Source organism: Brassica napus, chromosome A2 (assembly GCF_020379485.1).
Source record: "Brassica napus cultivar Da-Ae chromosome A2, Da-Ae, whole genome shotgun sequence".
Taxonomy (NCBI): Eukaryota; Viridiplantae; Streptophyta; class Magnoliopsida; order Brassicales; family Brassicaceae; genus Brassica; species Brassica napus.
In genome coordinates, this window is record NC_063435.1 from 19,000,541 (window position 1) to 19,027,414 (window position 26,874).

A 26,874-nucleotide genomic window follows, 5' to 3' on the forward strand; every position below is an offset into this window, starting at 1 on the left:
CGTCTCTCCGTCGTCGTCGTCGTCGTCGTCTCTCCGTCGTCGTCGTCGTCGTCGTCTCTCCGTTGATCCGTCGTCGTCGTCTCTTCGTTTATTTATCGTCGTCGTCGTTTCTCAATTGATCTGTCGTTTCTACGTCTATTCATCTCATTCTCTCTCTCGTGTGTCTGATTTGATTAAGGTTTGAATCATTTCATTTTGTTATACATTATCTAGGTTTTGTTATATATTATTCATTTGTTGACGATTTGAAGTTGATTTTGTAGAACAATGGAAGTTTTGTGCATCTGTGGACAATGGATCTCAAAAGAATCTCTCCAGTGGGAGTTTCTTGTTGATTTGAAGAGGAATGCATCAATCATTTCCATAGAAGAAGATCTACTATATGAAGATTTGATGAAGATTGTCTCTGAAGATTTTAGTGTTAAAGAGGAAGAAATCAGTTTGAGTTATGGTTTTTCATTGGATATGAAATGTATTATTGAAAGTTTCCCCCCACTCTCGATAGGTAATACTCGTCAGCTCAGAACTTTCATTTCCAAGACTAGAGCATTTGATGGAACCTGTCGTTTGTGTGTTAAGGTTTGTATGATTTTTTTCTTACTTAGACTTTTCAGGATATGCTTCATAACCAAGTATTATGCCTTACAGAACTACTTGACTTTATGCAGGTTAGTACTGATCCAGCTAGCTGTAACACTCAAGCTTCTGATACATTTGCTTCTACTGTTCCATTGAATGCCAATCCAGCGATTCTTTCTACTGTGCAGAGTGAAAAACAGGTACATTGTCCTTAATTCCCTTTTTCTGTTTGTGTTTGCATGATATGCTTCATAATCAAGTACTATGCCTTACAGAACTACTTGACTTTTGCAGAGTCTTCTATATGAAGGTGTTTCTACAGTTCCTCTGAATGCTCTTCCGGATTTTAGTACTGATTCAGCTAGCTGTAACATTCAAGCTTCTGATACATTTGCTTCTACTGTTCCATTGAATGCCAATCCAGTGATTCTTTCTACTGTGCAGAGTGAAAAACAGGTACATTGTCCCTAATTCCCTTTTTCTGTTTGTGTTTGCATGATATGCTTCATAATCAAGTATTATGCCTTACAGAACTACTTGACTTTTGCAGAGTGTTCTATATGAAGGTGTTTCTACAGTTCCTCTGAATGCTCTTCCGGATTTTAGCCCTGTCCATATTGGACTTTCACCAAACACGAGAGTAGCTGGCGATATTAAGGTGAATAGCTATTTTAAGACAAAGAGAGAGTTGATGTTGAGGATGAAGAAATGGGCTTTAGAGTGGAAGTTTGAGTACAAGACTGTCTCTTCTAACAAGTCAAGAGTGCTTTTGAGTTGTGTTGATGAAAATTGCACGTGGAGGATGCGTGCTATCAAGCTACCTGTTTCAGATTTTTTCGTTGTTAAAAAGTATGTTCATGAGCATACATGCGATACAACACACAGGAAAGCCAACCACAGACAAGCATCTGCAAAGTTGTTGGGTTCTTTGATTTCCAGCAATTATGGAGAAAAAAAGGAAGGTCTCAAACCGAAACAGATCATTGAACAGGTCAGGATGCTGCATGGTGTTCACATCAATTACAAACAAGCTTGGAGAGTGAGAGAAGAAGCTCAGATTTTGGTTAGAGGGACTCCTGAAGACAGCTATTACAATTTGTCTAGGTGGTTGTATAAAATCACAGAAACAAACCCTGGTTCCTTGACTTATCAACATGTTGATGCTGCAGGAAAGTTCAAGTATGCATTTGTGGCTTTTGGTCCATCGATAAGGGGATTTTCATTGATGAGGAGAGTTATTGCAGTAGATGGTACATTTCTGAAGGGAAAATTCAATGGGACTTTATTGGCAGCTTGTGCTCAAGATGGGAATTATCATCTATATCCTCTCGCCTTTGCAGTGGTTGACGCAGAAAACGGCGCCTCTTGGAAATGGTTCTTTAGAGGTTTGAGCCAGAAGATCCCGGACGCTTCGGATCTTGTTTTTGTATCAGACAGGGCTAACTCCATTTCTTCAGCGTTGGAGGATGTATATCCCTTATCTCACCATGGAATTTGCAGGATCCATCTGCTCCGCAACATCACTCCTACATATGCGAAGACTGGGTTGCTACCTCTGGTGGAAAGCGCTGCTGATGCCTATACGTGTCACGAGTTCTGGTTAATCTTCAAGGACATAAAGGATAAATGTCCTGAATTGGCTAAGTATCTGGAAGAGTCTGATTTTAGGAAGTGGGCACGAAGCTATGCGCCTGCGAACAGGTATAATATCATGACTACCAACATTGCAGAGTCTCTCAATTCTATGTTGAAGATGCCTCGTGAGTTGCCCATTATCTCTCTCCTTGAAACTATCAGATTGACGATGACCACTTGGTTTTTTGAGCGACGCGAAGCGGCTGCGAAACATAAGCACCTGGTTACTCCAAAAGTTGTTCAGAAATTGGTATCTAGGTTAGGGGCCGCAATGTTGTTGAATGTGTATCAAGTTGATCGAAGCGAGTTTGAGGTGAAGAATGAAACAATGAAGTTTGTTGTTGACTTGGAGAAGCGGCATTGCACATGTAATGTTTTCGACATTGACAAGATCCCCTGCATCCATGCCATCGCTGCTGCTAAGCATATCAAGAGAGATGAAAACCGTTTTGTTGATGCTTCTCACTTGACAGAAACGTGGGCTAAAGCTTATGCTGAAAGCATACATCCTGGTGGAGAGTTGTCAACGTCCACCTATCCAGAGAATATTGATGAACTGTCTTGCCCACCTCCAGCTACCAAAAAGAAAAGTGGACGCCCTCCTACAAAGAGAAAGAGATCCGTTGGCGAGTTTGGGGTTCCTGGATCTAAATCTCAGTCCCACAAGTGCAGCAGATGTGGCACAGGAGGGCACAACAAGATCACATGCCAGAGGCCTATAGGATGAAGTTCTACATTTTTACATTTTTATCGATTATTATTTGGATGTTGGCTATTTGATGGTTACATGATATGCACAAGACCATATACATTTTTTCTTTTGGAACCCTATCCTGAATAAGTATGATTTCTTACAACTTTTGTAATATACAACATTATCTTTTGATCTCATTTCAATTTTTAGTTTAAACTTCTTTGCTAGAAAAAAACACAGTAATATTCAACTATTCTGGAATCCCATCCAACTTTTGTAATATACAACTTTTGTAATATACAATGTATTATACTATAAATTGTATGGGGTAAATTCAATTATGTGGAAGCAACTAACAGATGATTCTCCTCAGCCTAGCGGCTAAACCTCGAAACCTATGACACCGAAACATTTGCTCGACCCGGGTTCGACTCTCCTACGAGTAATGGGTGATTTTTTTTTTTTTGTTCAAACATATATCTCAGGAATCACATTTGTTGCAATCGGAAGCCCATCCTGAACTATCAAAGATCTTTCTAATGTATTATACTATCAATTGTATGGCTAAATACAATTATGTGGAAGCAACTAACAGATGATTCTCCTCAGCCTAGCGGCTAAACCTCGAAACCTATGACACCGAAACATTTGTTTGACCCGGGTTCGACTCTCCTACGAGTAATGGGTGATTTTTTTTTTTTGTTCAAACATATATCTCAGGAATCACATTTGTTGCAATCGGAAGCCCATCCTGAACTATCAAAGATCTTTCCAATGTATTATACTATAAATTGTATGGCTAAATTCAATTATGTGGAAGCAACTAACAGATGATTCTCCTCAGCCTAGCGGCTAAACCACGAAACCTATGATACCGAAACATTTGTTCGACCCGGGTTCGACTCTCCTACGAGTAATGGGTGATTTTTTTTTTTTTGTTCAAACATATATCTCAGGAATCGAAAAGTCTCTTCCAAACGACATCATGTAACTCAGTAACCGAAGAGTTTCTTTTCGTCAAGACTGGTTGTTATATGATTGGTTATTTCAGTAACTGACTTCAATAATCGAAGAGTTCCACAATAATCAAGAGTTTATTTTAACTGACTTCAATAATCGAAGAGTTCCTTTTTGTTCTATAAATATAAGGGACGATATCAGACCTTTTATTCACTCACTTCATTTCGTCTGATTTATCCTTTTGCAATACAAGTTAGTTTTCGATTTTTCTCATTTTCCATTCAATTCATGAACTTTTTTCTATTTCTATTTTATCGTTACATCTTAGTTTCGATTTTGTTGCAGGACAAAGTTTCAATGGAAGGAAGTTCAAAGAAGATGATGAAGCGTCCCATAGAGGAGGTTTACGGATGTGATGCCGCCGAAGGTTTCAAGAAGGGGAAGAAGGAAACTGTGGTACATTACAGGGCTCTTCTTCGTTTGTCCAACGAATACAGGCTATCTGAGAATGATTGGAATGTTGCATCCAGCAAAGCAAATTCAATTGCTGTCCAAATCGAGTTGCTTGAAGATATTATCAAAGCTGATGGAAAATTTGATTTAACTGCTGAGTTGGAGAAACTCAAAGAAGAGCACTCGGAAGCGGAAGGAATGCTTGCTGATGTGAAGGTCAAAGTCCCTGATTGGGATAAACTTGGCGAAAGTTGGTTGTGTCATGAGTAATTTCATGTTATCGTCTTCTCTTTTTATGTTTTTAAGGACCACATTATGTTTGAATTTCAGTTTTTTATTTTAAATGAATAAGTACTTTTGTTTCTCTTGTGTTGTTTCTTCAATTAACAACCTAAATAAAAAACTTGTTCAATGTTTTTCACTATTTTGTAATGGTTTGGCCTAGTGTTCTTATAACTTGGTTATCTGATTTGCTTATTTTGTTTTTGGAAAGCCATCCTGAATACATAAAATGATTTCCAGATTATATAAATCTATCGTCTGTGAATAAATAAGTTCACATTTACTCTGTTATTGAATATCCACCGTAGCCTAGTGGCAAGCCCTTCTAATCTTAGTGTACCCTTATCACACAATAAGCCGTGTTCGATCCCCGTTGTGTATACTCACATTTTTTTTTAATTAAATATTCAAACGTTATGTTCGTTTTATTGTAGCTTTTTGGCAAGTATAAGACCCTTGGTACAACGGCTGCACACTTGGATTAAACGAGTTCAATCAACATCAGATCACATTCTTTTTCATTTTTTTTTTGTAAACTTTAAAGGAATTTGTTTTTGGAAAGCTATCCTGATTATCTAAAATGATATCCAGATCATATAAATCTATCGTCTGTGAATAAATAAGTTCACATTTACTCTGTTATCGAATATCCACCATAGCCTAGTGGCAAGCCCTTCAACTCTTAGTGTACCCTTATCACACAATAAGCTGTGTTCGATCCCCGTTGTGTATACTCACATTTTTTTTTAATTAAATATTCAAACGTTATGTTCGTTTTATTATAGCTTTTGGCAAGTATAACACCCTTGGCACAGCGGCTGCACACTTTCATTCATCTTTCGAGAGTTCACGAGTTCAATCAACATCGGATCACATTCTTTTTCATTTTTTTTGTAAACTTTAAAGGAATATGCTAGGCTTTGGTGCATTTTGCTTTCTCACTCTTTTTCTGGAAACCCATCCTAAAAGTACCATAAGCATTTGACAATTCATCAATACATCCTAAAAATTTTTCAATAACAATCTAAATGAAAAAAACGTTAGGGATAATTCATTACAAACTTAAACTTAAACGTTAGGGATAATTAATATCAAAGTAGAAAAACAGAGTAGAAAACAGAACAAAACAGAAAACAAAACAGACATTTTCACTTCCTTTGACCTTCCTGGAAATCTTTATCCATAAACTGGTCGAAGATCTCACAACATAGCTTGCTTCGTAAGTCCATCGCAGTTTCATCATTTATATTAGCCATGCTCTTCAATCCCAGTGACCTGCATTCCAGCATCTTCACAACAAAAATACCACAGTTGTATGGAAATTTTGTCTTTGGAAGCCCTTCTGCAAACTTAACTTCAAATGGACTGATATCTTCGAAATTAACCTCTTCACCAAGAAGTTCCATCTTTATGGCACTAATCAACACTGTCATAAATACCCAAAATTATACAATAAATCAATCACCAACAGACAACAAAATGAATATGTAAAAATGCATCACAAGCACAAGCAGCAAGTGACAAACTTTTATTTTCTAAATTAGCTAAAATTTTTCAGGATACGCATACTTTCACAATCCTATCCATTATCAATGTAACAATATAAATTAAACTGATTTTTCTACACTGAATGTAATATTTTTACCTGCCAGTTCTTGGATTTGATTAAGAGCACGTTTGATATTTTCTTTTGGAAGACCACAATGGAAGAGTGTGATTGTGTTGTCCATCAATTGTATCTCCACCCCAATATAGTGACAGCTCAACTTATCTTCAATGACACCATATATAACATCAACATCTTCCAGCCATACCTTCTTTGGATGTATTACACCTTTCACAAGTTCGCCTACACAGCCCTCCAATAACTTTTTTCTTTTCTTATGTGGCTTCCTGACAGATTCATAAGCGTACCCAACCACTTCTAAGAAATTGACTGGTACAAAGCATGCTGCTGGAAGATTGTTGTTGCGGAACCAAGCACCTTGCTCAACCCTCTTACAATTTAGCATTTCAAATGCAACATTTATGTGCTGCCAATGTAACAATATAGTTAGAAACTTCATATAGAACTGCTATAACATGGACATCTAGCATAGCTCAACTCAACCTCTTCCTAAACATATGACACAATCAAATAGAAGACAGAACAGAGTGTTGATTACCTCTTTGTTGAGATTTTTTTCTGCATCGTCCATTTTTTGAAAGAACTCTTTTTCAATTTCTTTTCCATTGATATAAAACGGTCTGTAGTTGATAAAATTAACTAGTATCAATCGAAACTTTTACAAAATAAATTAGGAATATTTATGCGAGGACAAAAAGTTGCTTACACACGATATATGCCCCGTAGATCCATCCAGTGTGCAAGCCTTGAAAACCGAGGAAATTCAGGTGTCACAAATGGATCAATTGGAAGGATTACCTCAGGTGTTACAGGTATAGGAGGGTTTCTAGGTCGTATTGGCCTCTTCTCTTCTCGCTGTAGAAAAGGAAGCAAATCTACTGGCTGAGCATTTGCTTTCTTCTTCTTACCAACATGTGGCTTCCCCTTTAATTAAAAATAAAGACAAAAATTCAGGATCGTTTTTATCTTTATACTTGAATGCCTTCCTAATATGAAGTAAAAATATTTTTTATACCTTTTTTGCATGATCGTCTTGACTTGGTTTCACACTCTTACCCTGCTTTACTTCCATCTGTGAAACAAAACCGATATATCAAACTATTGACCTGAACTTCAATTCAAGTGGATCTTATTCATTTTTATTACCTCTTTTGCCATTTTCCCAACAACATCTTCTGATGGACCAGCTGCTTCATTTTTCTTACAAGCGACAGCCTTCCCCTTCCCCTTTTTGAATGACAAAAATTCAGATACATTTATATCTTAATTCCTAGTATGATGTATAAATATTTCATACCTTTTTATCACCATCTCCTTCACTTGGATTCACACTCTGCGTCTGCTCTTCTTCCTTCTGAAAATCAATACCGAGATATTAAACAAATGACATTATTTTTCAATTCAAGTGATCCAAGGCATTTGTTTTACCTTTTTTGTCATCTCCCAAACACCATCTACCCATTTTCTTGGTTTTCGAATCTCAGAATGGTGGAAGTAAATTTCTTTTTTACAATTGTTCAAAGCGACAAAACACGAGCCATCAAACAAAATGACTTTAACTTTTCTAGCGCACCTTCATTAGCTCATAACTTTTCTTCGCTCCAGTTCTCTCAGGTGGTGGTTGAGGACGTATTCTGTCAATTGATACACGTGTCTCAACACTCCTTTTCCTCTTCTTTTCGTCCAGAGACGGGATGGAGTACTCAACTTTCATCGTCTCAACCCCATCAACCAAATATGTTGTCAACACATTTCCTGGATACCATTTATGACAAGTATTGTCATCTTGGATTGAAATCTCCACATTTGCTCCGATCTCAAAGGGATTTTGAACTCTGTTTTCTACATCCTGTGATGGTTTAGATTCAAGGATATCCAGTCATTTTGATAGTTGCTGTATATTTATTAAAGGTTTTAATGAAAGTAATACCTTATTTTGCTCTGTTAAAAGATTTCTGCGAGCTCGGGTATTTGGCTGTGTGTCGGAAATGTTTGGTGAAATGATCTCATTCATAAGCTCGTGAGTCTCCTGAATTCAGGAATGGTTGAATGAACACGTACAAGGGCTTCCAAAAATTACTTGAAAAGTCCAATTTTTTAAAGAAGGTACCTGCTGCGTCTGAATTGGAGTAAGGACTGGAGTCTCAATATTCTGTTGAGCTATTGGAGAACCAGGTGTCTCTTTCGTGATCTCATTCATAGGCTCTCGTGTATCCTGAAGTCAGGAATGGGATTATGAACACGTACCAAATTCATAATTTTATAAATACCAACAGTTTTCAAAATTATACTTGCCTCATTGTTAAGTTGTTCATCTGCTTGATCTGCATTGGCTTCACCTTGTCTGGAAGCCGTCTCATGAAATGGAGTTGTGTCAGTCTGTGCAAGTACAACAAAAATTAGGAAGGCAATCCTAAATATGTATAACATCTTCCAAAATTACTTGACAACTCAAAAAAAAACTGAATCAAGAACTAGATAAACATTAATTTTAATTTCCGAAAAAAAAGTTACCTCATTGTTTGGAGTTTCATATGAAGTAACTCTTTGTAGTTTCTCTAGTTTTGTCACACGTTCTTTAATCTGTTTCCTGTCTTTTTCAATCAAACACAAACGATCGTTCATGATCCTTAAATTATCTCCCACCATCTCGCTGATTCTGTTGATCTTTGATTCCAAAGACTCCTCCTGATACGAAGTAGAAGCTTGACTCATCCCTCCATTCCCAAACAGTAAAGATGCTCTTCTTATTTCTTCATTAGCACCGTATAGGTCTACTGACATGTTTCGCCAATCTCTAATTTTAAACTTATAACCTCTCTTGGATAAATCGGCCATGTCATCCAGATCTTTATTAGCTTCGTCTTCCATGCAAACATCAGCTTCTGGATCATTAGAAATAGGAGGTAGGATGCATGTGACCTTAAGCTGAAACCATAAAAATAATTAGCTTTTAAATGGAGAATCATAAGGCAAAACAAGAAAAAAATAATGTAAAAACTTACATGATCTTTGATTTCAATTAGGAGAACATCTATCAGCTGTGGAGAAGCTATTTGAAGGTACTTCTCACACAAAAATATTGGGGTAGACGGTTGAACGCTCAGAATAGGAACAACTTGACTGAATGCATACTGTAGCAAAGGTACTGACTCAAGTATCCATATAAGAAATGCCATAGGGAACCCTTGCAAATCATAATTGTTTTTGTCGAGGCTTTTGTCGACAGCTCTCTGAAGTGATTTTAACAGCAAATTATAAGCTGTTCTCCCCCATGGGTATGTCATCAAGACATCCATATCCTGCGCTATTTTCACATAATCCAAAGTAAAAGTTGTGCCACCGTCGAGAAGGCTCTTCTGTAGTAGTATGCTCTCAATCAGGAGGAGCATTGCAAGGCAGAATCTCTCATCAGAAGCATCTTCTCTTGTGTTTCTGAGCTGCTTCTCCACGTCCTTTACTGTATGAGTACGCCCTTTTAGGAAGTCCCACTTAAATTTCTCGGTTCCCTCTCGTGGTTCTCTTGCTTCACCACTACATTTCAAACCAGTCACCATGTGGAATTCTCTTATAGAGAACCTCATTGGCTGAGCACCAAAATGGAACCATGCTTCGTGTCTCTTCACTGTCTTGATGCTTTTGGTGAGAACTGCGTGCACTATCTTAGCTGATAATTTCAAAGACCTCTCTCCAAGCTTGATCACCGGTCCCAAAAACGTCCCTCTTATTCTGTTGAACTCATCATTTCCTAGAATTTCCTTAACAGTTTTGATATAAGCAACTATCGAGTGTTGGTTTATCGATATCGTCTTCTCTGGCTCTGATCCAATCGGATACCTCAGCTCAGGCAGTGCTAGTCTTAATGGTAATGGATCTCCCATCTTGTTTCTATCCTGCGTAAACAAGAAAAATTTTATTAGGTGTGTTGGTTTCCTGAAACAATACAAATCCTTCCTGAAGTCTATACACATGCATATTAGGTTAAAACGAGCAAGTCTATACACAAGCAAAAACCAGGAGACCAATCTCTCAGAAAGAAAACACACATAAGGTTGAATCTGCAACATACCTTCAAGAGATAGAGCTCTAGAAATGGTTTTTCTCGGAGAATAGAGAGAGCTCGCGTAAAAGATCGAGAGAGAGAGAGTTTTCTGGAGATGGGTTTTCGTCGGAGATCGAGAGATATGGAGATGAGAGAGAGATTCGAGAGGCGGAGACGAGTGAGATTCGAGAAGTTTGAAACGGCGAGAGTGTTGAGACGGCAAGAGTTTTGTTTTTTTTCAATCGAAATGTATTGTTTTGGAAACCTATCCTATATTAATTGGTTTAAGTATGCTTATGTAATATTCTTTAACAGATGATTCTCCTCAGACCAGCGGTTAAACCAAGGCATTTTATAACTCAAAAGTCTCTCTATCCCCGGGTTCGATATGTGGTGGATTCAAAATCTATTTTAATTTTTTTTGTGTTACAGTTTGGAGTTAAATAAAATTAAATGTAATCCATTAACAGATGATTTCTTCTTGGCCTATTGGCTAAACTCCCACACTATCCAAATACGCAGACTCTCTCCCTCTGGGTTCGATCCTTTGTGGTTCTAAATTTTTGTTGTCTGTAAACATCACAATTTTAAGCTTACCATATACATGTCCAATCCTTAGTATATAATCTCATTTCATTCTTTTTTACATTTGAAACACTTAACTTTTTTTCTGGAAACCCATCCAGAAACATTATTTTAACCTTCCAAGATATATGATACCCAAATAAAATACTTGATATCCTTCCAATCTTTCTTATGTAACCAGACGCCAACAACATAACAAAATAAACAGTCATAACTAAAACCGAGTCTTAACTAAAACAAAAAATGTTTTCATGCATCATTCTCATTTCCCAAAGCTCTCATCCACAAATTGGTTGAAGATCTCACAAGACAAGGTTCTCCTTAGCTCCAATGCATTGTCATCATTAATCTTTGTCATGTCTCCTATCTTCAATGACTGGCACTCCAGAATCTTGACAAGAAATATCCCACAGTTGAAAGGATGTTTTGTCTTGGGTAAACCTTGTGCCTGCTCAATCTCAAATGGAATCATCTTCACCTTATCTACCTCATCACCAGAAGATTCCACCAGCAGATTAGAAATCAACACTGTCATATTTAAAAATCAATATCAAGATAGAATCAGTTGAATATTTCAAACCAAGAAACAGATGAATACATCAAATACAGATTGTTTATACATACCTGCCAACTTTTTCACTTGAGGAATATCAATGCTGTTGCTTTCCTTTTGAAAACAATCATATACTGTGATTCTTTTCTTCTTCAAATGAATTTCCATCCCAATCCAGACATTGCTTTTTTTTCCAAGAGTAATCCCATACACAACATCAACATCTTCTCCCCATGTCTTCTCTGGATATACCTTCCCTCTCACAGTATCTTTAAATAAATCGTTGAAAATCTTTTTACCTTTGACCTTTTCTTTCTTGTAAGCCAAATCATCAGAGAGCAAGCAATGCAAGAACTCCATAGGTAGGAAGCACGCCTTTGGAATCTTGTAGTTGTGGAACCAAGCAGCATTCTCATTTCTTCTGCAATTTAGCATTGCAAAGGCTCCATCAATGTGCTGCAAAAAAAAAGGCAAACATTATCTAATTTGTTACTATATAATTCCTGAAACTAAACAAATCCTTCCTGAATTTTTTTAAAAAAAAAAGCTCAAGGCAAGAACATATGTAAACAAATTACCTCTTTCTTAAGGTCCTTTTTTGCATTTTCCATGCTTTGAAAGAAAGATTTCCTTATCTTATTATCATTGATTGATAGGGACCTGCAGTCGATTAAAGATTCAAAGGAATTACCAAACCTCTTATACATAAATATAAGAATATATAGACAAGGACAGAAACATGCTTACGTTTCATGCATGCCGGGCTTTAATGTCATCCAATTTTGAAGCCTTGAAAGCTTATGTTCCGCAGGAGTTGAAAACGGATCAACTGCAGGTATAATCTCAGGTATTACAGTTAAAGCCGGATTTCTGTCAGACTTGAATGGAGTTTTTGTGTCTCTAGATCGTTTAGGCACCCTCTCGCTCCTTCTTAGGAAAACATTATCCATTCCTGAATTTTGTGATGAGGCAGCAGCTTTCCTTTTCTTATCAGGCTTCACCTTTAATCAAACAATAGACACCAAGCAAAATATTATCAAATTTGTTGCAATCGGAATTTCTGGAAACCATTCCTGAAACTAAAATGTATGTATATCAAACAATTCACGTGAAGTATAATTCTAGTTATGATTTACCTTATCTGCCATCTTCCAGACTCCATCTTTCCATTCTCTATGAATTCGCAAATCTGAATGTTTGAATAGAATAGTTTCCATAGAAGTATAGAGACACACCGAGTATGTGTTATCACCAAGTACCATGCTAATTTGTCCGCTGCTCCAGCCATTGTTGTAGAAGGCTTCTACCTTATCCATCATCTCAAAGGATTTTTGGTCACTAGTTGGTGTTGCAGGACGTATTTTGTCAGCCGTGATAGTATCCTGAAGTTTCTGAAGTCTATGTTGGTCTGTGAAGAGTGTCGTGTACTCAACTGTCAGCTCCTCTAGTCCTTCACACAGTTTAAGATCAACAACCTTTCCTGGATACCATATTTCGTCATCAGTAGACAAAATCTCAACCTCTGCGCCTATTTGAAAGTGAGCTAGAAGCCTGCTTACTTCAACCTATTAAAAATGAAGATTCAGTAACATCAGCGGTTTTAAATTGTTAGAATAATAATTAAAGATCAAATATACTCGATGCATACCTCGTTTGTTTCTGAAAAATCTATAGCACTTGTCTGAAGATGCTCTGTTTGCTGAGTAATAGGCGGCATCTTCGAAACATCTGTGGAAACTAGCTCAGTAGTAGGTTCTGTAGTATCCTTGAGATTTTCTTCTGCTTGATTCTGCTCTGATGGTGTCTCATCGGATTGATCTCCCTCACTTGTCTGAAGGTGCTGTGTTTGCGGAGTAAGAGGCTGTGTCTTCGAAACATCTGTGGAAACTAGCTCAGTAGTAGGTTCTGTAGTATCCTTGAGATATTCTTCTGCTTGATTCTTTCTGCTTGATTGTGAATGCTCTCCTTCACTTGTAGAAAAATATTGGGTCGCAATTTCTGTCTCACTCTATAAGTCAAAAGTAAATGGTAAGAGTTAGTTGAATAGAAAAATATTACATAAACATTTTAAATATTTCTTCTTACCAAAGCATTCTTATTTTCTTCAATAACTAGTGCAATTAGTGAAGACAATGGAGAGGAAGGTCTGTAATGCACAGCATGTGTATCCTCCTGTAATAACAGTAAAATAAAAGAGGTAGTTATGAAGAAGTTTCTACAATTTAAAATTCAAGTTGTACTTATGAAAGACATTTCTATGCTTACCTTTTTATTGTTTGCTGAAATGATCTCAGTCAATGGCTGTGTAGCCTCATACGTTTCCTCTGTTACCGTCTGCAAAAAAAACAAAAAAAAGTCAGGTAGGGGATCAAAAACACGTACAAAAGCTTTCAAACATTACTTGAAATCTCCAAGATTTTTTGAACATTTACCTGCTGTTTCTGAATTGGAGTAAAAACTTGAGCCTCAATACTCTTTGGAGATATTGGAGAAGAAGGTGTCTCATTCATTTCCAGTGTTTCTTTTTGCAAAACTTGAGTCTGAGCAGCAGGTGACTCAATCACAATCTGCAAAAAATATCAGGAAAGGCCATCATGAATACATTCAATTATAATTTCTAGAGTAAATATTACCTCATCATCTGGTTTTCCTTCTCCTTGATTAGTTTTGGGTGTCGTTTTATCAGTAGAGGTTTGTGTTTCCCTCTGCCAAAATTAGAAAGGTCTATATATGTAAATCACCCAAAACTAATTGTAAACTCCAACTGTCATTGAGCATATACCTCTTTTGTCAGATTAGGAGTATAAACTTGAGTATCAAGGGCAGGCGTGTCATCCGATGGCTCTCTCTCAATCTGTAAAAATTATCACGAAGTCAATCCAGAGTACGTTCTAAAGCTTCCAAACATTAACTTAAAAATCCAAGATTTTTTTTTGACCATGTACCTGCTGAGTCTGACTTGGAGTATAAACGGGAGTTTCAATACTCTTTGGAGCTATTGGAGAAGAAGGTGTCTCATTCATTTCTACTGTTTCTTTCTGCAAAACTTGACTCTGACTAGCAGGTGACTCACTTGTTAATTTCTCTCTCACAATCTGCAAAAAAATATCAGGAATGGCCATCATGAATACATTCAACTATAATTTCTAGAATAAATATTACCTCATCATCTGGTTTTCCATCTTGATTAGGATTGGATGGCCTCTCATCGGTAGACGTTTCTGTTTCTTTCTGTCAAAAATCAGAAAAGCCTTTATATGTAAAAAAAAATCACCCAAAACTAATTTGTAAACTCCAACTGTGAAAACAATATCATTGAGCATATACCTCTTTTGTCAGATTAGGAGAGAATACTTGAGTATCAAGGGCAGGAGTTTCATCATCTGATTCATTCATTGTGTCCTGCAAAAATCAAGAATGCATTCTAGAATATGTACAAAAGCTTCCAAATATTACTTCAAAACTCAACAATATTTTATTGGTTACATACCTCATTTGTCAAATTAGGCTGTTGAGACATTGGAGATAAAGGCGTCTCACTCGATGATTGCGTGTAATCCTGCAAAAATCAGGAAGGCATTCAGGATTTTGTACAAGAATTTCCAAATATTTTCTTAAAATTTTTTGAGCATATACCTCATTTTGTTGAGACTTTGGAGATGCAGCTGATTCAATCATTGTCTCCTGCAAAAATCAGGAATGCATTCAAGAAGTACAAAAGCTTTCCAAATATTACTTCAAAACTCAACAATATTTATTGGTTACATACCTCATGTGTCAAATTAGGCTGTTGAGACATTGGAGATAAAGGTGTCTCACTCGATGGTTGCGTGTGAGACATTGGAGATAAAGGTGTCCCACTGGATGGTTGCGTGTGAGACATTGGAGATAAAGATGTCCCACTGGATCGCTGTTTGTCAAATATTAGGAAGGCATTCAAGAATATGTACAAGATCTTCCAAAAAATACTTGAAAATGCAAATGTAAAAGAAGATGTTTTGAGAATTTACCTTTTGTGTCACGTTAGTGGGAAAAACATTGCTGTTTCCTTCCAACTCTGACACACGAGCTCTAAGATGTATGTTTTCTTCTTCCAGTAATGACATTCGATCCTTCATGCTCTTCAGATTCTCCTCCATTACCGTGATGATCCTGTTCACTTTTTCATTTACTGAATCCTCATCAATCGGAGTAGAGGCTTGGCCAGTCTCCTTATTTGCCATCATTTGAATAAGAGCATCCAATGTGTCAAATGTGTCTACACACCTATTTTCCCAGTCATCGGCTGTAATCTTGTACCCTTTCTTTGTTACATCTTTCACTGTTTCCAACTCGTCACTATATTTGTCTTCAATGGAGATATCATCTTCTGGATCATGAGGAATAGAAGGTAGTATGCAATGGACCTTCAGCTGAGAATATTTCAAAAAGAGACCAATGAGAAACATATTAAAAAGAAGAAGCCAAATAAACTGAGAAACATATACTTGGAAAAGCTTACCTTTGTATCAGCTTCAACCTGTAAAACCCTATCAAGTGATGGATTCTCTATCTCAGTGTATTTTTCACACAAGTAAGTCGGCCCAGGAACCTCAACTGTTGGTACACACTTACTGAACTTATTCCTTAGCAAAGGAATCGACTCTAGTATCCAAAGAAGGAATACTAGAGGATAACCTTGCAACTCAAATTTGGATTTATTCTCCAAATGATTCGCCACAGCGTTTTGAATTGACTTCAGGAGCACAATGTAAGCCTCTTTTCCCCATGGATATGTCATATCCTGTGCATTTTTCGCATATTCCAAAGGAAAACTCCCTCCTTTGCTCTTCCGCAATAATATGCTCTCTACCAGGATGAGCATTGCGAGGCATACTCTCTCCTCAGAAGCATCTTCTCTTGTGTTTCTGAGCTGGTCCACCACGTCACTTAACTTATGACTACGCCCCTTTAGCAATTCCCAATTAAACCTCTCGGGTTCCCTTCGTGGTCTTTCTAATGCACCACTACATTTCAAGCCTGTCATCATATGAAATTCTCTTATAGAGAACCTCATTGGCTGCGCACCGAAATGGAACCAGGCTTCATTCTCCTTGACAGAAACGATGCTTCTAGTGAGAATGGCGTAGACTATCTTTCCTGATAACTTCAATCCTCTCTCACTGAGCTTCATTATAGGTCCCAGAAATGATCCCCGGACTCTCATCATCTCATCTGGTTTTAGGATGCTTTTGACAATAGAGATATACTCTGAGCCGGAGTATTGGTTGATTGCTGACTTTTCCTTTGGCTGTGAACCAATAGGATACTTCAGCTCTGGCAGTGCTAGTTTTAGAGGTACTGAATCTCCCATCTTGTTTCTATCCTGCGTAGACAAGAAAAAAAAATCCAATTTTCAGGAAGGGTTTCCTGAAACAATACAAATACAAAACAACACAAAAGTCTTCATTTGCTTCGCTTGTTAATAAGAACGAGTAACAAACAAATCAAAATCAAAACGCAAGTTTCCCAAATTTTAATTCAAAAACCCTAATTTTAAAAAGTTACCGATTTTGAGAGTAGAGAGTGTGACGCTGATGATTATCGAGCCGGAGAAGATGATTAGCGAGCCGGAGAAGACGATTAGCGAGCCGGAGAAGATGATTAGCGAGCCGGAGAAGATGATTCCCGAGCCGGAGACGACGATTCCCGAGTCGGAGAAGATGATTCCCGAGCCGGAGACGACGATTCCCGAGTCGGAGAAGATGATTCCCGAGCCGGAGACGACGATTCCCGAGTCGGAGACGACAGTGCCGGTGAGGGTTTGAAGATTCCCGAGAGGAGACGACACGATTCGCGATCGAATGAAATGAAATGTTTTTTTTTTATTCTTATAACAAAGGGTACAAAGGTAAATTACATCTTTAATGAAACCTATATTTGTGATTTTTGATCCTGAGTGCTAGTTTGGGGAGGAAAACTTCAAAAGGTGCTATTATTGACAATTGCCCTTTATTTAATATTATATTTAGATTTTTTAAAATGATAATATGTAAAAAGCGCAATTATGAAAGTTATCCTTTTAATAAAAACATCATCTAGTAATATTTGGATTTTAAAAGCCCACATAAATTAAAATTTTAGGCTCAGCCCAAAAGAAAAAGTAAAAACTAAACTAAAATCCAAATTCGGCCTGATTCAAAAAATAATTAAAACGGGTGCAAGTGGAGTTTCGAACTAGAATTACGGGGTGTCGGAGCAGAGAATTTTAACCAACTGAGATGCTATTCCTATTATGGTATACCTTACAAATCAAATTTTCACTATTCTGACACACCTACCTTGAATGTAGGTCCGTCATTGGATGTTCACATTGTGACATCGATCGACGCCGAAGCGCGCAGAAACTCGTTTGGTCCAAGCCGACTTAAACTCTAAGTCTTCACCAATTTACAAGATTATCCCTGACGAGTTTTACCCTAAATATATAAGCTTGCCAACATGTTAGAGGCAAAGTGTGCTTTCTTGTTTTACTATTTTCACAGCAAAAGATTTTTTAGGATTTTTAGTAAATTAGAGAGAAGATCCAAAAAGATTTGTGATTGGCACTCCAATGATATCTATCTATTTATCTATGCAGTTTTTATACATAATTGCTGAATTGCTGAGCCATGTCTGAGTAGTTATCTTGTTAGGTTTAGGGTTTAAATAGGTTATAAGGGATTAGCCCCAACTATAGATTGCTAAGTTGTGATATTCATCATTAGAATTGTCATTAAAGCATGTTTCTAGTTTAACTAGCTAGAACTTGATCTAGGAGTTTGAGGTAAAGGCCATCACTTGCATCTCACCCTAAATCCATCCTAATTGAGCTAAGATTGCTAGAGTATGGCGAGAGCTGATCTAGGAAGCTTAGTGAGCGCATTCAACCCGCGTGTTAAAGCTTGGCCAAACGCGTCGATCGATATTCTAATCGAATAATCGGTCGACGGTTCAACAAATGTATTGATTGATATTCCTATAAAATCATCAATCGACACTTATATCTGGTCAATAGACAAACCTAGAAAGTGAGAGCCTATCGTTTTGTTTATAAGTGTTGAGCTCTATAGTATCATGCATACAACTTGTTAGGCATCTGTAGGATTATAATCACGAGTACCTGAATAAAAATCCTAAGTCTAGCTATTTTCATCTAAGTCTAGCTATTTTCATCTAAGTACCAAAACTCCCAATCAATTCAATCGAGCAACTGCCTTGCTCACAAACATGCTTTTACATTTAATCATAATCAACATAGCTTAATCATTCTGATTAAATTTATTAGGTTCCCTAGCTCCCTTTCAATTCGATCCTTAAGTACTACAACTGAACTTCTTATTTGAGAGAGTAATTCACTCCTTAGGGTAATTTGAGTGAGATTAAATTTGGCACCGTTGCATGGGAGCTCTGATCGCTTAATAGATTTAGTTTGATTTCGTCTAGGTTTTTCTTAAAAACCACTCTTTGACAAAAAAAATTTCTTTTCTTTTCAAATGCATGCACATCAGTATCAGAAGCAACAAGGAAATTCAACTGCTATTCTCATCAGTTCCTACAAGTTTGGAATGTTTGATCCGCAAAGGAAGACGCTCCTCATTGATCGACAACAACACCGGTTCATCGCTCAATTCTTGTCAACCCAAACACCAGTCTCGTCGACCGACACTCGCTCACCACTATCGACCGAAGCTACTTTTCCGTCGACCAATATCTTCCATCCGACGTCGATCGATACTTCAGTCCAAAAATCAATCGATATTGAGCCGCTAGACATGGTTGCGACTTTAATTCTTGTACGTGATGAGAAGGGAGATCAGCATGACCAGGAGGATCATCTGCGTAATGCAGCAGGTCAGATGATAGATGCTCAGCGGGCTGCAATCCCTTAGTCCGATACTGATGCTACTGGAACTGCTCAACTTGTAGATGAGGCTGCTCGACCCAGAACATTGGCTGATTACAACCGTCCCGATCAGTTCTATGCCAACACATCAGCTATTCGTCCTCTTGTTATCCAGAGAGGAGATTTCGAGTTGAAGCCGCAGTCCTACACACTCGTGGGACAGACACCCTACTGTGGGTTATCTCACGGGCATCCTATGGACCATCTGGAGAGGTTCGAGGATCTTATATCTGCTATTAAAGTTAAGGGAGTCTCTAAGGACTACCTATGCTGCGTGCTCTTCAAGTACTCACGTGCTGGAGAGGCTTCACATTGGCTTAAGTAGTTACCACCAGGATCTCTCACATCCTGGGCTGACATCAAGAATGCATTCATGTGTAACTTCTTTGATGAGGCGCACACTGAAGACTTGAGGAGCAAGATTGCTACATTCGCGTAGGAGCCTACATAATCATTAAGAAGCTCCTGGATCAGATTCAAGTCTTATCAGAGAGATTTCCCACACCATGGATTCAATGAAGTGCAGTTGTTCAGTACTTTCTTAAGAGGCATCGCGGTGCAGTATCAAATGGCTCTTGATGCTTCCAGCGATGGGAACTTCAACACTAGGAATCCAGAAGAGGCAGTAAGAGTTATTGAGAACTTGGCATCCATCAACAACTCCAAGAACACTAATTTTGAGAGGAAGAGATCTGCAGCCATTCTTGGGAATGACCAGATGGATGAGGTCAGGGAAAAGCTGGACAGTGTTCACAAGCTTAGCAATTTGGCTTAGTAGAGGAGGCAGAAGCTGTAGACACAGAGAGTAGAGCAGAGGTAGAAAAAGATGTGAACTTCATTGGTGGAACTGGATTTTATAGGTCTGGAAACCATAATGGAAACTTCTCTGGCAGGAGAGCAAGATTGAAGCAATGCTTGATAGGGTTCTTGAGGGACAATAGAGCATGACGGTGGACTTCAATGGGAAGATCGACTCTGTCTACAACACATTGAACACAAAGTTTGAGACTTTGAGCACTCATGTGAAGAAGCTGGAGATGTAGGTTGTTCAGACAGGAGAAGATGTTAAGAGGAAAGAAGCCTTAAAAAGGGGGATAGGAGATTATGTGATGAAGCACCATGTGAATGCCATCATAGGTGATGATTTATGGCAAGTGATGAAGCATGAGAAGCTGCAAGAAGGAGATTTTAAAGTAGAGAGTTTGATGATTTTCGGCGGATCACATTGGTGTCGATCGACGCCCGACTTCAAACATCAATCGATGAACGTCAACCAGAACCGATCGACATCTTCTCCAGAGCATCGATCGACGGTACCTGCAGAGTCGACCACATCTTGCAATGCCGTGAGGATCATGACTCACGAGGAGTTCGCAGCAAGACACCCACATCTGGCCCAGCCCTATTTATGTCAGCATCGATCGACAAACTGACCCCACCATCGATCGATAAAGAGAGACAGACCGCAATCGATCGACAACCTCCAGTACCCATCGATCGATGCACACCTCTCACATACAGAGTGCAACTACCAAAGATAGACATCGCTCGTCTCAATGCACTCATGCCACAACCCAAACCTCCAGAGACCACCAATACACATTCAGGAGATGCAGCAGAGCCTATGGAAGTTGATAAGGCTCTTATGGAGATTATAACCTATGAACTTGGTTGCTAGACTAGGATATTGTATAATGTGCTTATGATATTAGAACCTTATTCCAAGTTTAAGAATCTGTGAGTATTCTGCTGTTTTCAAACTTCTTTTAGAGAGACTGCATGTATGTTTTGCTTGAGGACAAGTAAAATGGTAAGTTTGGAGGAGTTGATAGGCCATGGATTTTACCCACTTTTACCCATGGTTTATAAGTGTTTTAACTACTATTTATTATACTCTAGAGTAAATTTAGTATATTTATAGGACCAGGAGTGATTTGGAAGAAAGTGATGATTTTGAAGCATTTTGGAGATATTTGGTGAAAGCATCCGAGCTGACCATCGAGCACGACCATCGGTCGACATTGAAGAGAAATAATCGATCGATGTTCAATCGTGACATCGATCGGCGGCGAAGCGCGCAGAAGCCCGTTTGGTCCAAGCCGACTTAAAGCACAAGTCTTCACCAATTTACAAGATTACCCCGACGAGTTTTACCCTAATTATATAAGTTGGCCAACATGTTAGAGGCAAAGTGTGTTTTCTTGTTTTACTATTGTCACAACAAAAGGTTTTCTATGATTTTAGTAGATTGGAGAGAAGATCCAAAGAGATTTGTGATAGGAACTCCATTTATATCTATCTATTTATATATGCAGTTTTTACACCACACCTAATTGATGTTATGAATTGCTTAGCCATGTCTGAGTAGTTCTCTTGTTAGGTATAGGGTTTAAATAGGTTATGAGGGATTAGCTCCAGTTATAGATTGCTAAGTTGTGATATTCATCATTAGGATTGTCATTAAAGCTTGTTTCTAGTTTAGCTAACTACAACTTGATCTATGAGTTTGAGGTAAAGGTCATTACTTGCATCTCACCCTGAATCCATCGTAATTGAGCCAAGATTGCTAGAGTAAGGCGAGAGCTGATCTAGGAAGCTTAGTGAGCACATTCAACCCTCGCGTTAAAGCTTGGCCAAACGCATCGATCGATATCTAATCGAATAATCGGTCGACGGTTCAACAAGTGTATCGATCGATACTCATATAGAATCATCGACAACACTTATATCTGGTCAATAGACAAACCTAGAAAGCGAGAGCCTATCAGTTTGTTTATAAGTGTTGAGCTCTATAGTATCATGGATACAACTTGTTAGGCATCTGTAGGATTATAATTTTGACTACCTGAATAAAAACCCTAAGTCTAGCTATTTTCATCTAAGTACCAAAACCCCCAATCAAATCAATCGACCAACTGCCATGCTTACAAATATGCTTTTACATTTAATCATAATCAATCTAGCTTAATCATTCTGATTAGATTTATTAGGTTCCCTAGCTCCCTTTCAATTCGATCCTTATGTACTACAACTGAACCTCTTATTTGAGAGAGTAATTCACTCCTTAGAGTAATTTTAGTGAGATCACAAACGTGAGACTATGGTCACGGGTTCATTGTCATGGAGAAAGGTACAATCTTAAAACAAGCAACATAGCTGAATCTATTAACTCCGCATTGAAGCTAGCAAGAGGACTTCCCATATAATTCCTTTTGGAGTTCATAAGGGAGAAGCTGGGAAGATGGTATTGGAAAAGGCGAGAAGATGTTTTGAATCTTACAACTCAACATAGTCGGGGAATTGAATACTTATTGGCGATCCGTTTAGAGATAGCAGATAAGATGAGTGTCCAACCAATTGATGGATGGCGACTCTTTGTAACATGTGGAAGACGGGACTGTGTTGTTGATTTGGAACATGTCAAGTGTGATTGTGGTGTCTATGGAATCGAGAAAATATGTTACTCACATGCTATAGCAGCTGGATCATTTGGTTATTTTGAATATCACCACACTTGTGTCCCCGCTATATGATAGACCATATATTTTACCCATTTTTAATCATGGTCTATAAGTGTTTAAAGTGTTTTAAGATACAATTATTATGTTTTGGAGTCTATTTAGAGTATTTACTGGATCAGGAACGTTTATGAGAAATTTGGTGATTTTGGAGTCTTTTGGAGCCTTTGGAGGTGCAGAGTTGCACAGACGCGTCCGATGTTTAGCTATGGATTGAGACCTTCCGACTGTTAGCTTGAGCCCATATTTGGACACAAGATATAGCTTTGAGTTAGCTTTCCAATGCCACCGGTCTCAGGTCAATCAGCATCCTGTAGCAGAAGTTATGCCCGTTTTACTGAAGAGTGGTCAGTCTGCCTCGCGAGAGGAAGCTGCCGAGAAGAGAAAGCCACGTCGATCGATGCAGCACTCTGCACGTTGATCGATGGAGATCCCAGATCGTGGGCCTTGTATATTTTATGACTGCGTGACCCAGAAGCCAAAAATTACCAAAATGCCCTTGGACGACCAGAAACCCTATTTATGTCATTTCTAAGCCATTGTTGACGGCTACGGTTCGCAAGACTTCTTTACACTTTCATTTTCATTGTTTCTCTGAGAGGAGAGAAGGGAGGAACTCCTATCAGAGTCCTCTTGGAAGTCCTTTGGTTTTATTGATCTATTTCATTTCAGTTTTATATCTATTCATCTATGATTTCTATTTTCATGTCTGAGTAGATCCACCTGTTAGATCCAGGGTTCAGATAGGTTTGCGGGATTAGCCCCAAACTATAGATCTGCCTTGTTGTGATATTCATGATAGATCTATACTTATTGCTTGTTCTAGAGTAATTAACTAGAATATTGATCATATGATTGCATACACAAGCATCCTTGTTATCCCATCCTGACATCTATCTATCATATTAGGATTGCTAGAGAGGGCTAACCGCCAATTTAGCATCCTAATAGGGAAAATCATCATCGCACATAGGCCTGGATAGAACCCGTCGACGTAGGTAAAGGTGTATCAGTCGACGTCCGAATAGGACCATCGATCGACACTCTTTCGTTGTCAACATACTAACCGTTGAGACACGAGATCTAGCGAGTTAACCAGTGAAACATGCGACAGCTGATCACTGAGTTAAGCGGTTGAGCTCTAACATATCATGCATGCAACAAATAGATACCTATAGGAATTATAATCTCCAACACCTGAATAGAAACCCTAGATCTAGCAACCATCCTTCCATCGAACAACTCTTGCCAAGCTGAACAATTGACTTGTTCAACTTGTTTACTGCTTTGTTTATTTAATTGCTATTTTATAATCTATTAGCCTAGTTTATTATAACTTGTTTAGATCTAATCGGTTCCCTAGCTCCTTTTGGATTCGATCCCTAAGTACTATAACTCGACCTCTTTTGATGAGAGTAACACTCTTTAGGGTAATTTGAGTGATATCAAATTTGGCACCGTTGCCGGGGAGCTTTGATCGCCATTAGATCTTGTTTAGTTAGATTTAGTCTAGGCTTTGTTACTGTTCGAAAAACTCATAAAATTTTTTCTTCTATTTCAGGTACATACATATCAGTACCAGAGCAATGAAGAGAGGATTTCTAGGTCCTTCAATTAAGAAGCCTGCTGGTCTATGCACGATCCATAAGTCTAAGAGAGAAGCATCGATCGACACCTTCCAAGCAGCATCGATCGACAGCATACACCATCAATCGATCGACACCATTCATCCGACGTCGATCGACAAACGACAAGCAGCGGTGATCGACAAAGCCAACAAATCGTCAAACAACATTGTTCACCGAGGTACTATTCATCGAGGTACTGTTTATCATAATACTATTCATTCTAGTACTATTCATCGCGATACTATTCAGCACGACATTGTTCACCTACCGTCGATCGACACTATTCAAATTCCGTCGATCGCCACTATTCATGACTCGTCGATCGACACTGTTCATCCCGTGTCGGTCGACACTATTCATATCCCGTCGATCGACACTGTTCATTCCGTATCTGTCGACACTATTCATCTTCCGTCTATCGACACTGTTCATATTCTGTCACTCGACACTGTTCACACGAACACTGTTCATCCGAACACTGTTCACCGTGATACTGTTCATCCGAACACTGTTTATCCCGTGTGGGTCGACACTATTCATCTTCCGTCGATCGACACTGTTCATATTCCATCGCTCGACACTGTTCACCCGAACACTGTTCATCGCGATACTGTTCATCCGAACAATGTTCATCGAAACACTATTCATCGCGACACTGTTACTCCAATGACGAACACCACTTACGGAGAGACAGAGAAGGTCGAAGCGCTCATACTTAAGATCGACAAGAAAGGTATTTGGCGAGACGAAGAAGGTCGCCCTTGCAGCCGCACAGGACGATTGATTAATGCAGAGGGTAATGAAATCCCTGATGTAATTGCTGTTGCTGAGATGAATACCTTTGATCTGACAAGCCAATGGTATAATTGGGGAAGTGAGGATCTTTTCCGAGGTCTTCCTCATGAAAATCCCAGAAACCACATCGAAGAGCTTGAGGGTCTAGTTTCAAGGCGTAAGCAGAAACAAATATCCGAAGACCTCATACTCTGCAAGATTTTCCCTTATGCTATCTCTGGAGATGCTTTTAGTTGGTTCAGTAAGCTGCAGCCAAGATTTCTAACCTGTTGGGAAGACATCAAAGGCACCTTCCTAGGTAAATTTTTTAGCGAAGCTGTAGCAACTCGTAGTAGAAGGTTTGATTACATGGTGGACAAGATGATTGAAGATCACGAAAAAGGAATAATCACTAGTCTTAGTCAGATTAGTATTAGTCAGATTATGGATTTTGCCTATAGCGAGCAGGATGAAGATATTGGAATCCCGACCACTCATGTCAAGCAGCCAGACATTCAGGTTCACCATGCAGATGAGAGTAAGCAGAAGGATGAACTGAACAGAGAAAAGCTGGTCAACCATGATACAGTTAAGGATGATGAATATCATGTATCAGGAGAGCAGAGCAAAGTAGAAGAAGCTGATACAAAAGATCCGACTTCAGCATCGATTGACAGTAGTAACTCAAAATCGATCGATATCCGCACTTCAAAAACGATCGGTACAGATATTTTTCATCGATAGATACCTTCTACAATCTCTGATGCTACCATTATGTATGTTAGGACTAGACGACCGAAGGAAATTAGAGACTATAACAGTCCTGAGAACGCCTATGCTAAAAGGTATGCATTGCATCGTTCATCACTTCAGAATACTGTCCTTGAGCTGCACCCTGCATATATCTCTCTTGTGGGTCAGCATTCTTTCCACGGTTTTCCTCATGAAGATCCCACTGGCCACCTAGAGACATTTGTAGATCTGGCATCGACCATCAAATGCAATGGAGTCTCTGAAGACTACTATTTATGCAAATTATTCTCATACTCTCTTGCTGGAGAAACAGCATATTGGTTTAGGAAGTTGCCACTAGGATCTCTCACTACCTGGAATGACATCAGATACGCCTTCCTCAACAAATTTCTCTATGATGCTGCAGCAAATCTAGAGATTGAGATAAGGTCTACGCTGGAATATATGGTGGAGGATGTTGGGGTCAAAAACGGTTACGACGGAATTACCACCCGAAAATCCTCGGAGATCGTATTTCCGAAAGAGTTAGTAAAAGAAGGGATGTAATTTCGTCAAAATAACCTATACGAGGTTTTTACGAAGAAGTATCCTTTGGGATTCAAACCGAACAAACCAAACCCGAGCCAAGCTCGGTCGCTACATAGCGACCGAGCTCGAGCCAAAGCTCGGTCGCTACGAAGCGAACGAGCGATCGTCCCGCTCGGTCGCTACGTAGCGACCGAGCTCGAGCCAAAGCTCAGTCGCTACGTAGCGACCGAGCGATCGTCCCGCTCGGTCGCTACGTAGCGACCGAGCTCGAGCCAAAGCTCGGTCGCTACGTAGCGACCGAGCGATCGTCCCGCTCGGTCGCTACGTAGCGACCGAGCT

General features: G+C 38.8%; 6 protein-coding genes across 7 annotated transcripts; 1 reads left to right on the forward strand and 5 right to left on the reverse strand.

The window, feature by feature from the left end:
• Positions 1-267: 267 nt before the first annotated feature.
• On the forward strand, positions 268-2,941 carry LOC125584485. The gene is made up of 2 exons (XM_048753000.1): positions 268-451; positions 1,146-2,941. Exons 1-2 carry the CDS (start codon positions 268-270, stop codon positions 2,939-2,941), a joined length of 1,980 nt encoding a protein of 659 aa, XP_048608957.1.
• A 3,767-nt stretch (positions 2,942-6,708) lies between these two features.
• LOC125587943 lies at positions 6,709-7,562 on the reverse strand. Its single transcript, XM_048759362.1, has 5 exons — positions 7,528-7,562; positions 7,377-7,457; positions 7,246-7,302; positions 6,937-7,154; positions 6,709-6,850 (listed from the first exon to the last, which is right to left on the reverse strand). Exons 2-5 carry the CDS (start codon positions 7,386-7,388, stop codon positions 6,709-6,711), a joined length of 429 nt encoding a protein of 142 aa, XP_048615319.1. The 5' UTR covers positions 7,389-7,457; positions 7,528-7,562.
• Positions 7,563-7,794: 232 nt separating this feature from the next.
• Positions 7,795-8,444, reverse strand: LOC125587941. Its single transcript, XM_048759360.1, has 3 exons — positions 8,341-8,444; positions 8,161-8,259; positions 7,795-8,079 (listed from the first exon to the last, which is right to left on the reverse strand). Exons 1-3 carry the CDS (start codon positions 8,428-8,430, stop codon positions 7,795-7,797), a joined length of 474 nt encoding a protein of 157 aa, XP_048615317.1. The 5' UTR covers positions 8,431-8,444.
• A 79-nt stretch (positions 8,445-8,523) lies between these two features.
• On the reverse strand, positions 8,524-10,140 carry LOC111215916. Its single transcript, XM_048759359.1, has 2 exons — positions 8,745-10,140; positions 8,524-8,609 (listed from the first exon to the last, which is right to left on the reverse strand). Exon 1 carries the CDS (start codon positions 10,109-10,111, stop codon positions 9,005-9,007), a length of 1,107 nt encoding a protein of 368 aa, XP_048615316.1. The 5' UTR covers positions 10,112-10,140; the 3' UTR covers positions 8,524-8,609; positions 8,745-9,004.
• Positions 10,141-10,986: 846 nt separating this feature from the next.
• LOC111215917 (DUF724 domain-containing protein 6-like) lies at positions 10,987-13,359 on the reverse strand. The gene is made up of 6 exons (XM_048759363.1): positions 13,059-13,359; positions 12,547-12,975; positions 12,158-12,411; positions 11,989-12,070; positions 11,482-11,866; positions 10,987-11,385 (listed from the first exon to the last, which is right to left on the reverse strand). Exons 1-6 carry the CDS (start codon positions 13,125-13,127, stop codon positions 11,120-11,122), a joined length of 1,485 nt encoding a protein of 494 aa, XP_048615320.1. The 5' UTR covers positions 13,128-13,359; the 3' UTR covers positions 10,987-11,119.
• A 117-nt stretch (positions 13,360-13,476) lies between these two features.
• On the reverse strand, positions 13,477-16,607 carry LOC125587946. 2 transcript variants are annotated; one of them, XR_007324340.1, is made up of 10 exons: positions 15,912-16,607; positions 15,421-15,822; positions 15,180-15,320; positions 15,047-15,094; positions 14,901-14,969; positions 14,573-14,812; positions 14,356-14,505; positions 13,843-14,264; positions 13,676-13,744; positions 13,477-13,582 (listed from the first exon to the last, which is right to left on the reverse strand). XR_007324340.1 is itself a non-coding variant. In XM_048759367.1 (6 exons), exons 1-6 carry the CDS (start codon positions 16,581-16,583, stop codon positions 14,723-14,725), a joined length of 1,422 nt encoding a protein of 473 aa, XP_048615324.1. In that variant the 5' UTR covers positions 16,584-16,607; the 3' UTR covers positions 14,276-14,722. The 2 variants fall into 2 exon arrangements, 1 of the variants encoding a protein (XP_048615324.1); XM_048759367.1 differs by lacking the exons at positions 13,477-13,582; positions 13,676-13,744; positions 13,843-14,264 and having other exon boundaries at positions 14,276-14,812.
• Positions 16,608-26,874: the final 10,267 nt, after the last annotated feature.

What these genes read in the sequence shown, in the direction of transcription:
- LOC125584485 (XM_048753000.1), top strand. Translation starts at nt 268, where the DNA reads ATGGAAGTTTTGTGCATCTGTGGACAATGGATCTCAAAAGAATCTCTC. An exon ending in AGAAATCAGTTTGAGTTATG is followed by an intron (nt 452 to 1,145) that starts GTTTTTCATTGG and finishes TTCTATATGAAG; the next exon opens with GTGTTTCTACAGTTCCTCTG.
- LOC125587943 (XM_048759362.1), bottom strand. An exon ending in AAGACGATCATGCAAAAAAG is followed by an intron (nt 7,155 to 7,245) that starts GTATAAAAAATA and finishes TTTTAATTAAAG; the next exon opens with GGGAAGCCACATGTTGGTAA. An exon ending in CTACGGGGCATATATCGTGT is followed by an intron (nt 6,851 to 6,936) that starts GTAAGCAACTTT and finishes TATCAACTACAG; the next exon opens with ACCGTTTTATATCAATGGAA.
- LOC125587941 (XM_048759360.1), bottom strand. Translation starts at nt 8,430, where the DNA reads ATGAATGAGATCACGAAAGAGACACCTGGTTCTCCAATAGCTCAACAG. An exon ending in CTCCAATTCAGACGCAGCAG is followed by an intron (nt 8,260 to 8,340) that starts GTACCTTCTTTA and finishes TCCTGAATTCAG; the next exon opens with GAGACTCACGAGCTTATGAA. An exon ending in TTTTAACAGAGCAAAATAAG is followed by an intron (nt 8,080 to 8,160) that starts GTATTACTTTCA and finishes AAACCATCACAG; the next exon opens with GATGTAGAAAACAGAGTTCA.
- LOC111215916 (XM_048759359.1), bottom strand. Translation starts at nt 10,111, where the DNA reads ATGGGAGATCCATTACCATTAAGACTAGCACTGCCTGAGCTGAGGTAT.
- LOC111215917 (XM_048759363.1), bottom strand. Translation starts at nt 13,127, where the DNA reads ATGCCGCCTATTACTCAGCAAACAGAGCATCTTCAGACAAGTGCTATA. An exon ending in TCTGGAAGATGGCAGATAAG is followed by an intron (nt 12,412 to 12,546) that starts GTAAATCATAAC and finishes GTTTGATTAAAG; the next exon opens with GTGAAGCCTGATAAGAAAAG. An exon ending in TCAAGTGAAAAAGTTGGCAG is followed by an intron (nt 11,386 to 11,481) that starts GTATGTATAAAC and finishes TAAATATGACAG; the next exon opens with TGTTGATTTCTAATCTGCTG.
- LOC125587946 (XM_048759367.1), bottom strand. Translation starts at nt 16,583, where the DNA reads ATGAAGCTCAGTGAGAGAGGATTGAAGTTATCAGGAAAGATAGTCTAC. An exon ending in AGCCTAATTTGACACATGAG is followed by an intron (nt 15,095 to 15,179) that starts GTATGTAACCAA and finishes TGATTTTTGCAG; the next exon opens with GAGACAATGATTGAATCAGC. An exon ending in AGCCTAATTTGACAAATGAG is followed by an intron (nt 14,813 to 14,900) that starts GTATGTAACCAA and finishes TGATTTTTGCAG; the next exon opens with GACACAATGAATGAATCAGA.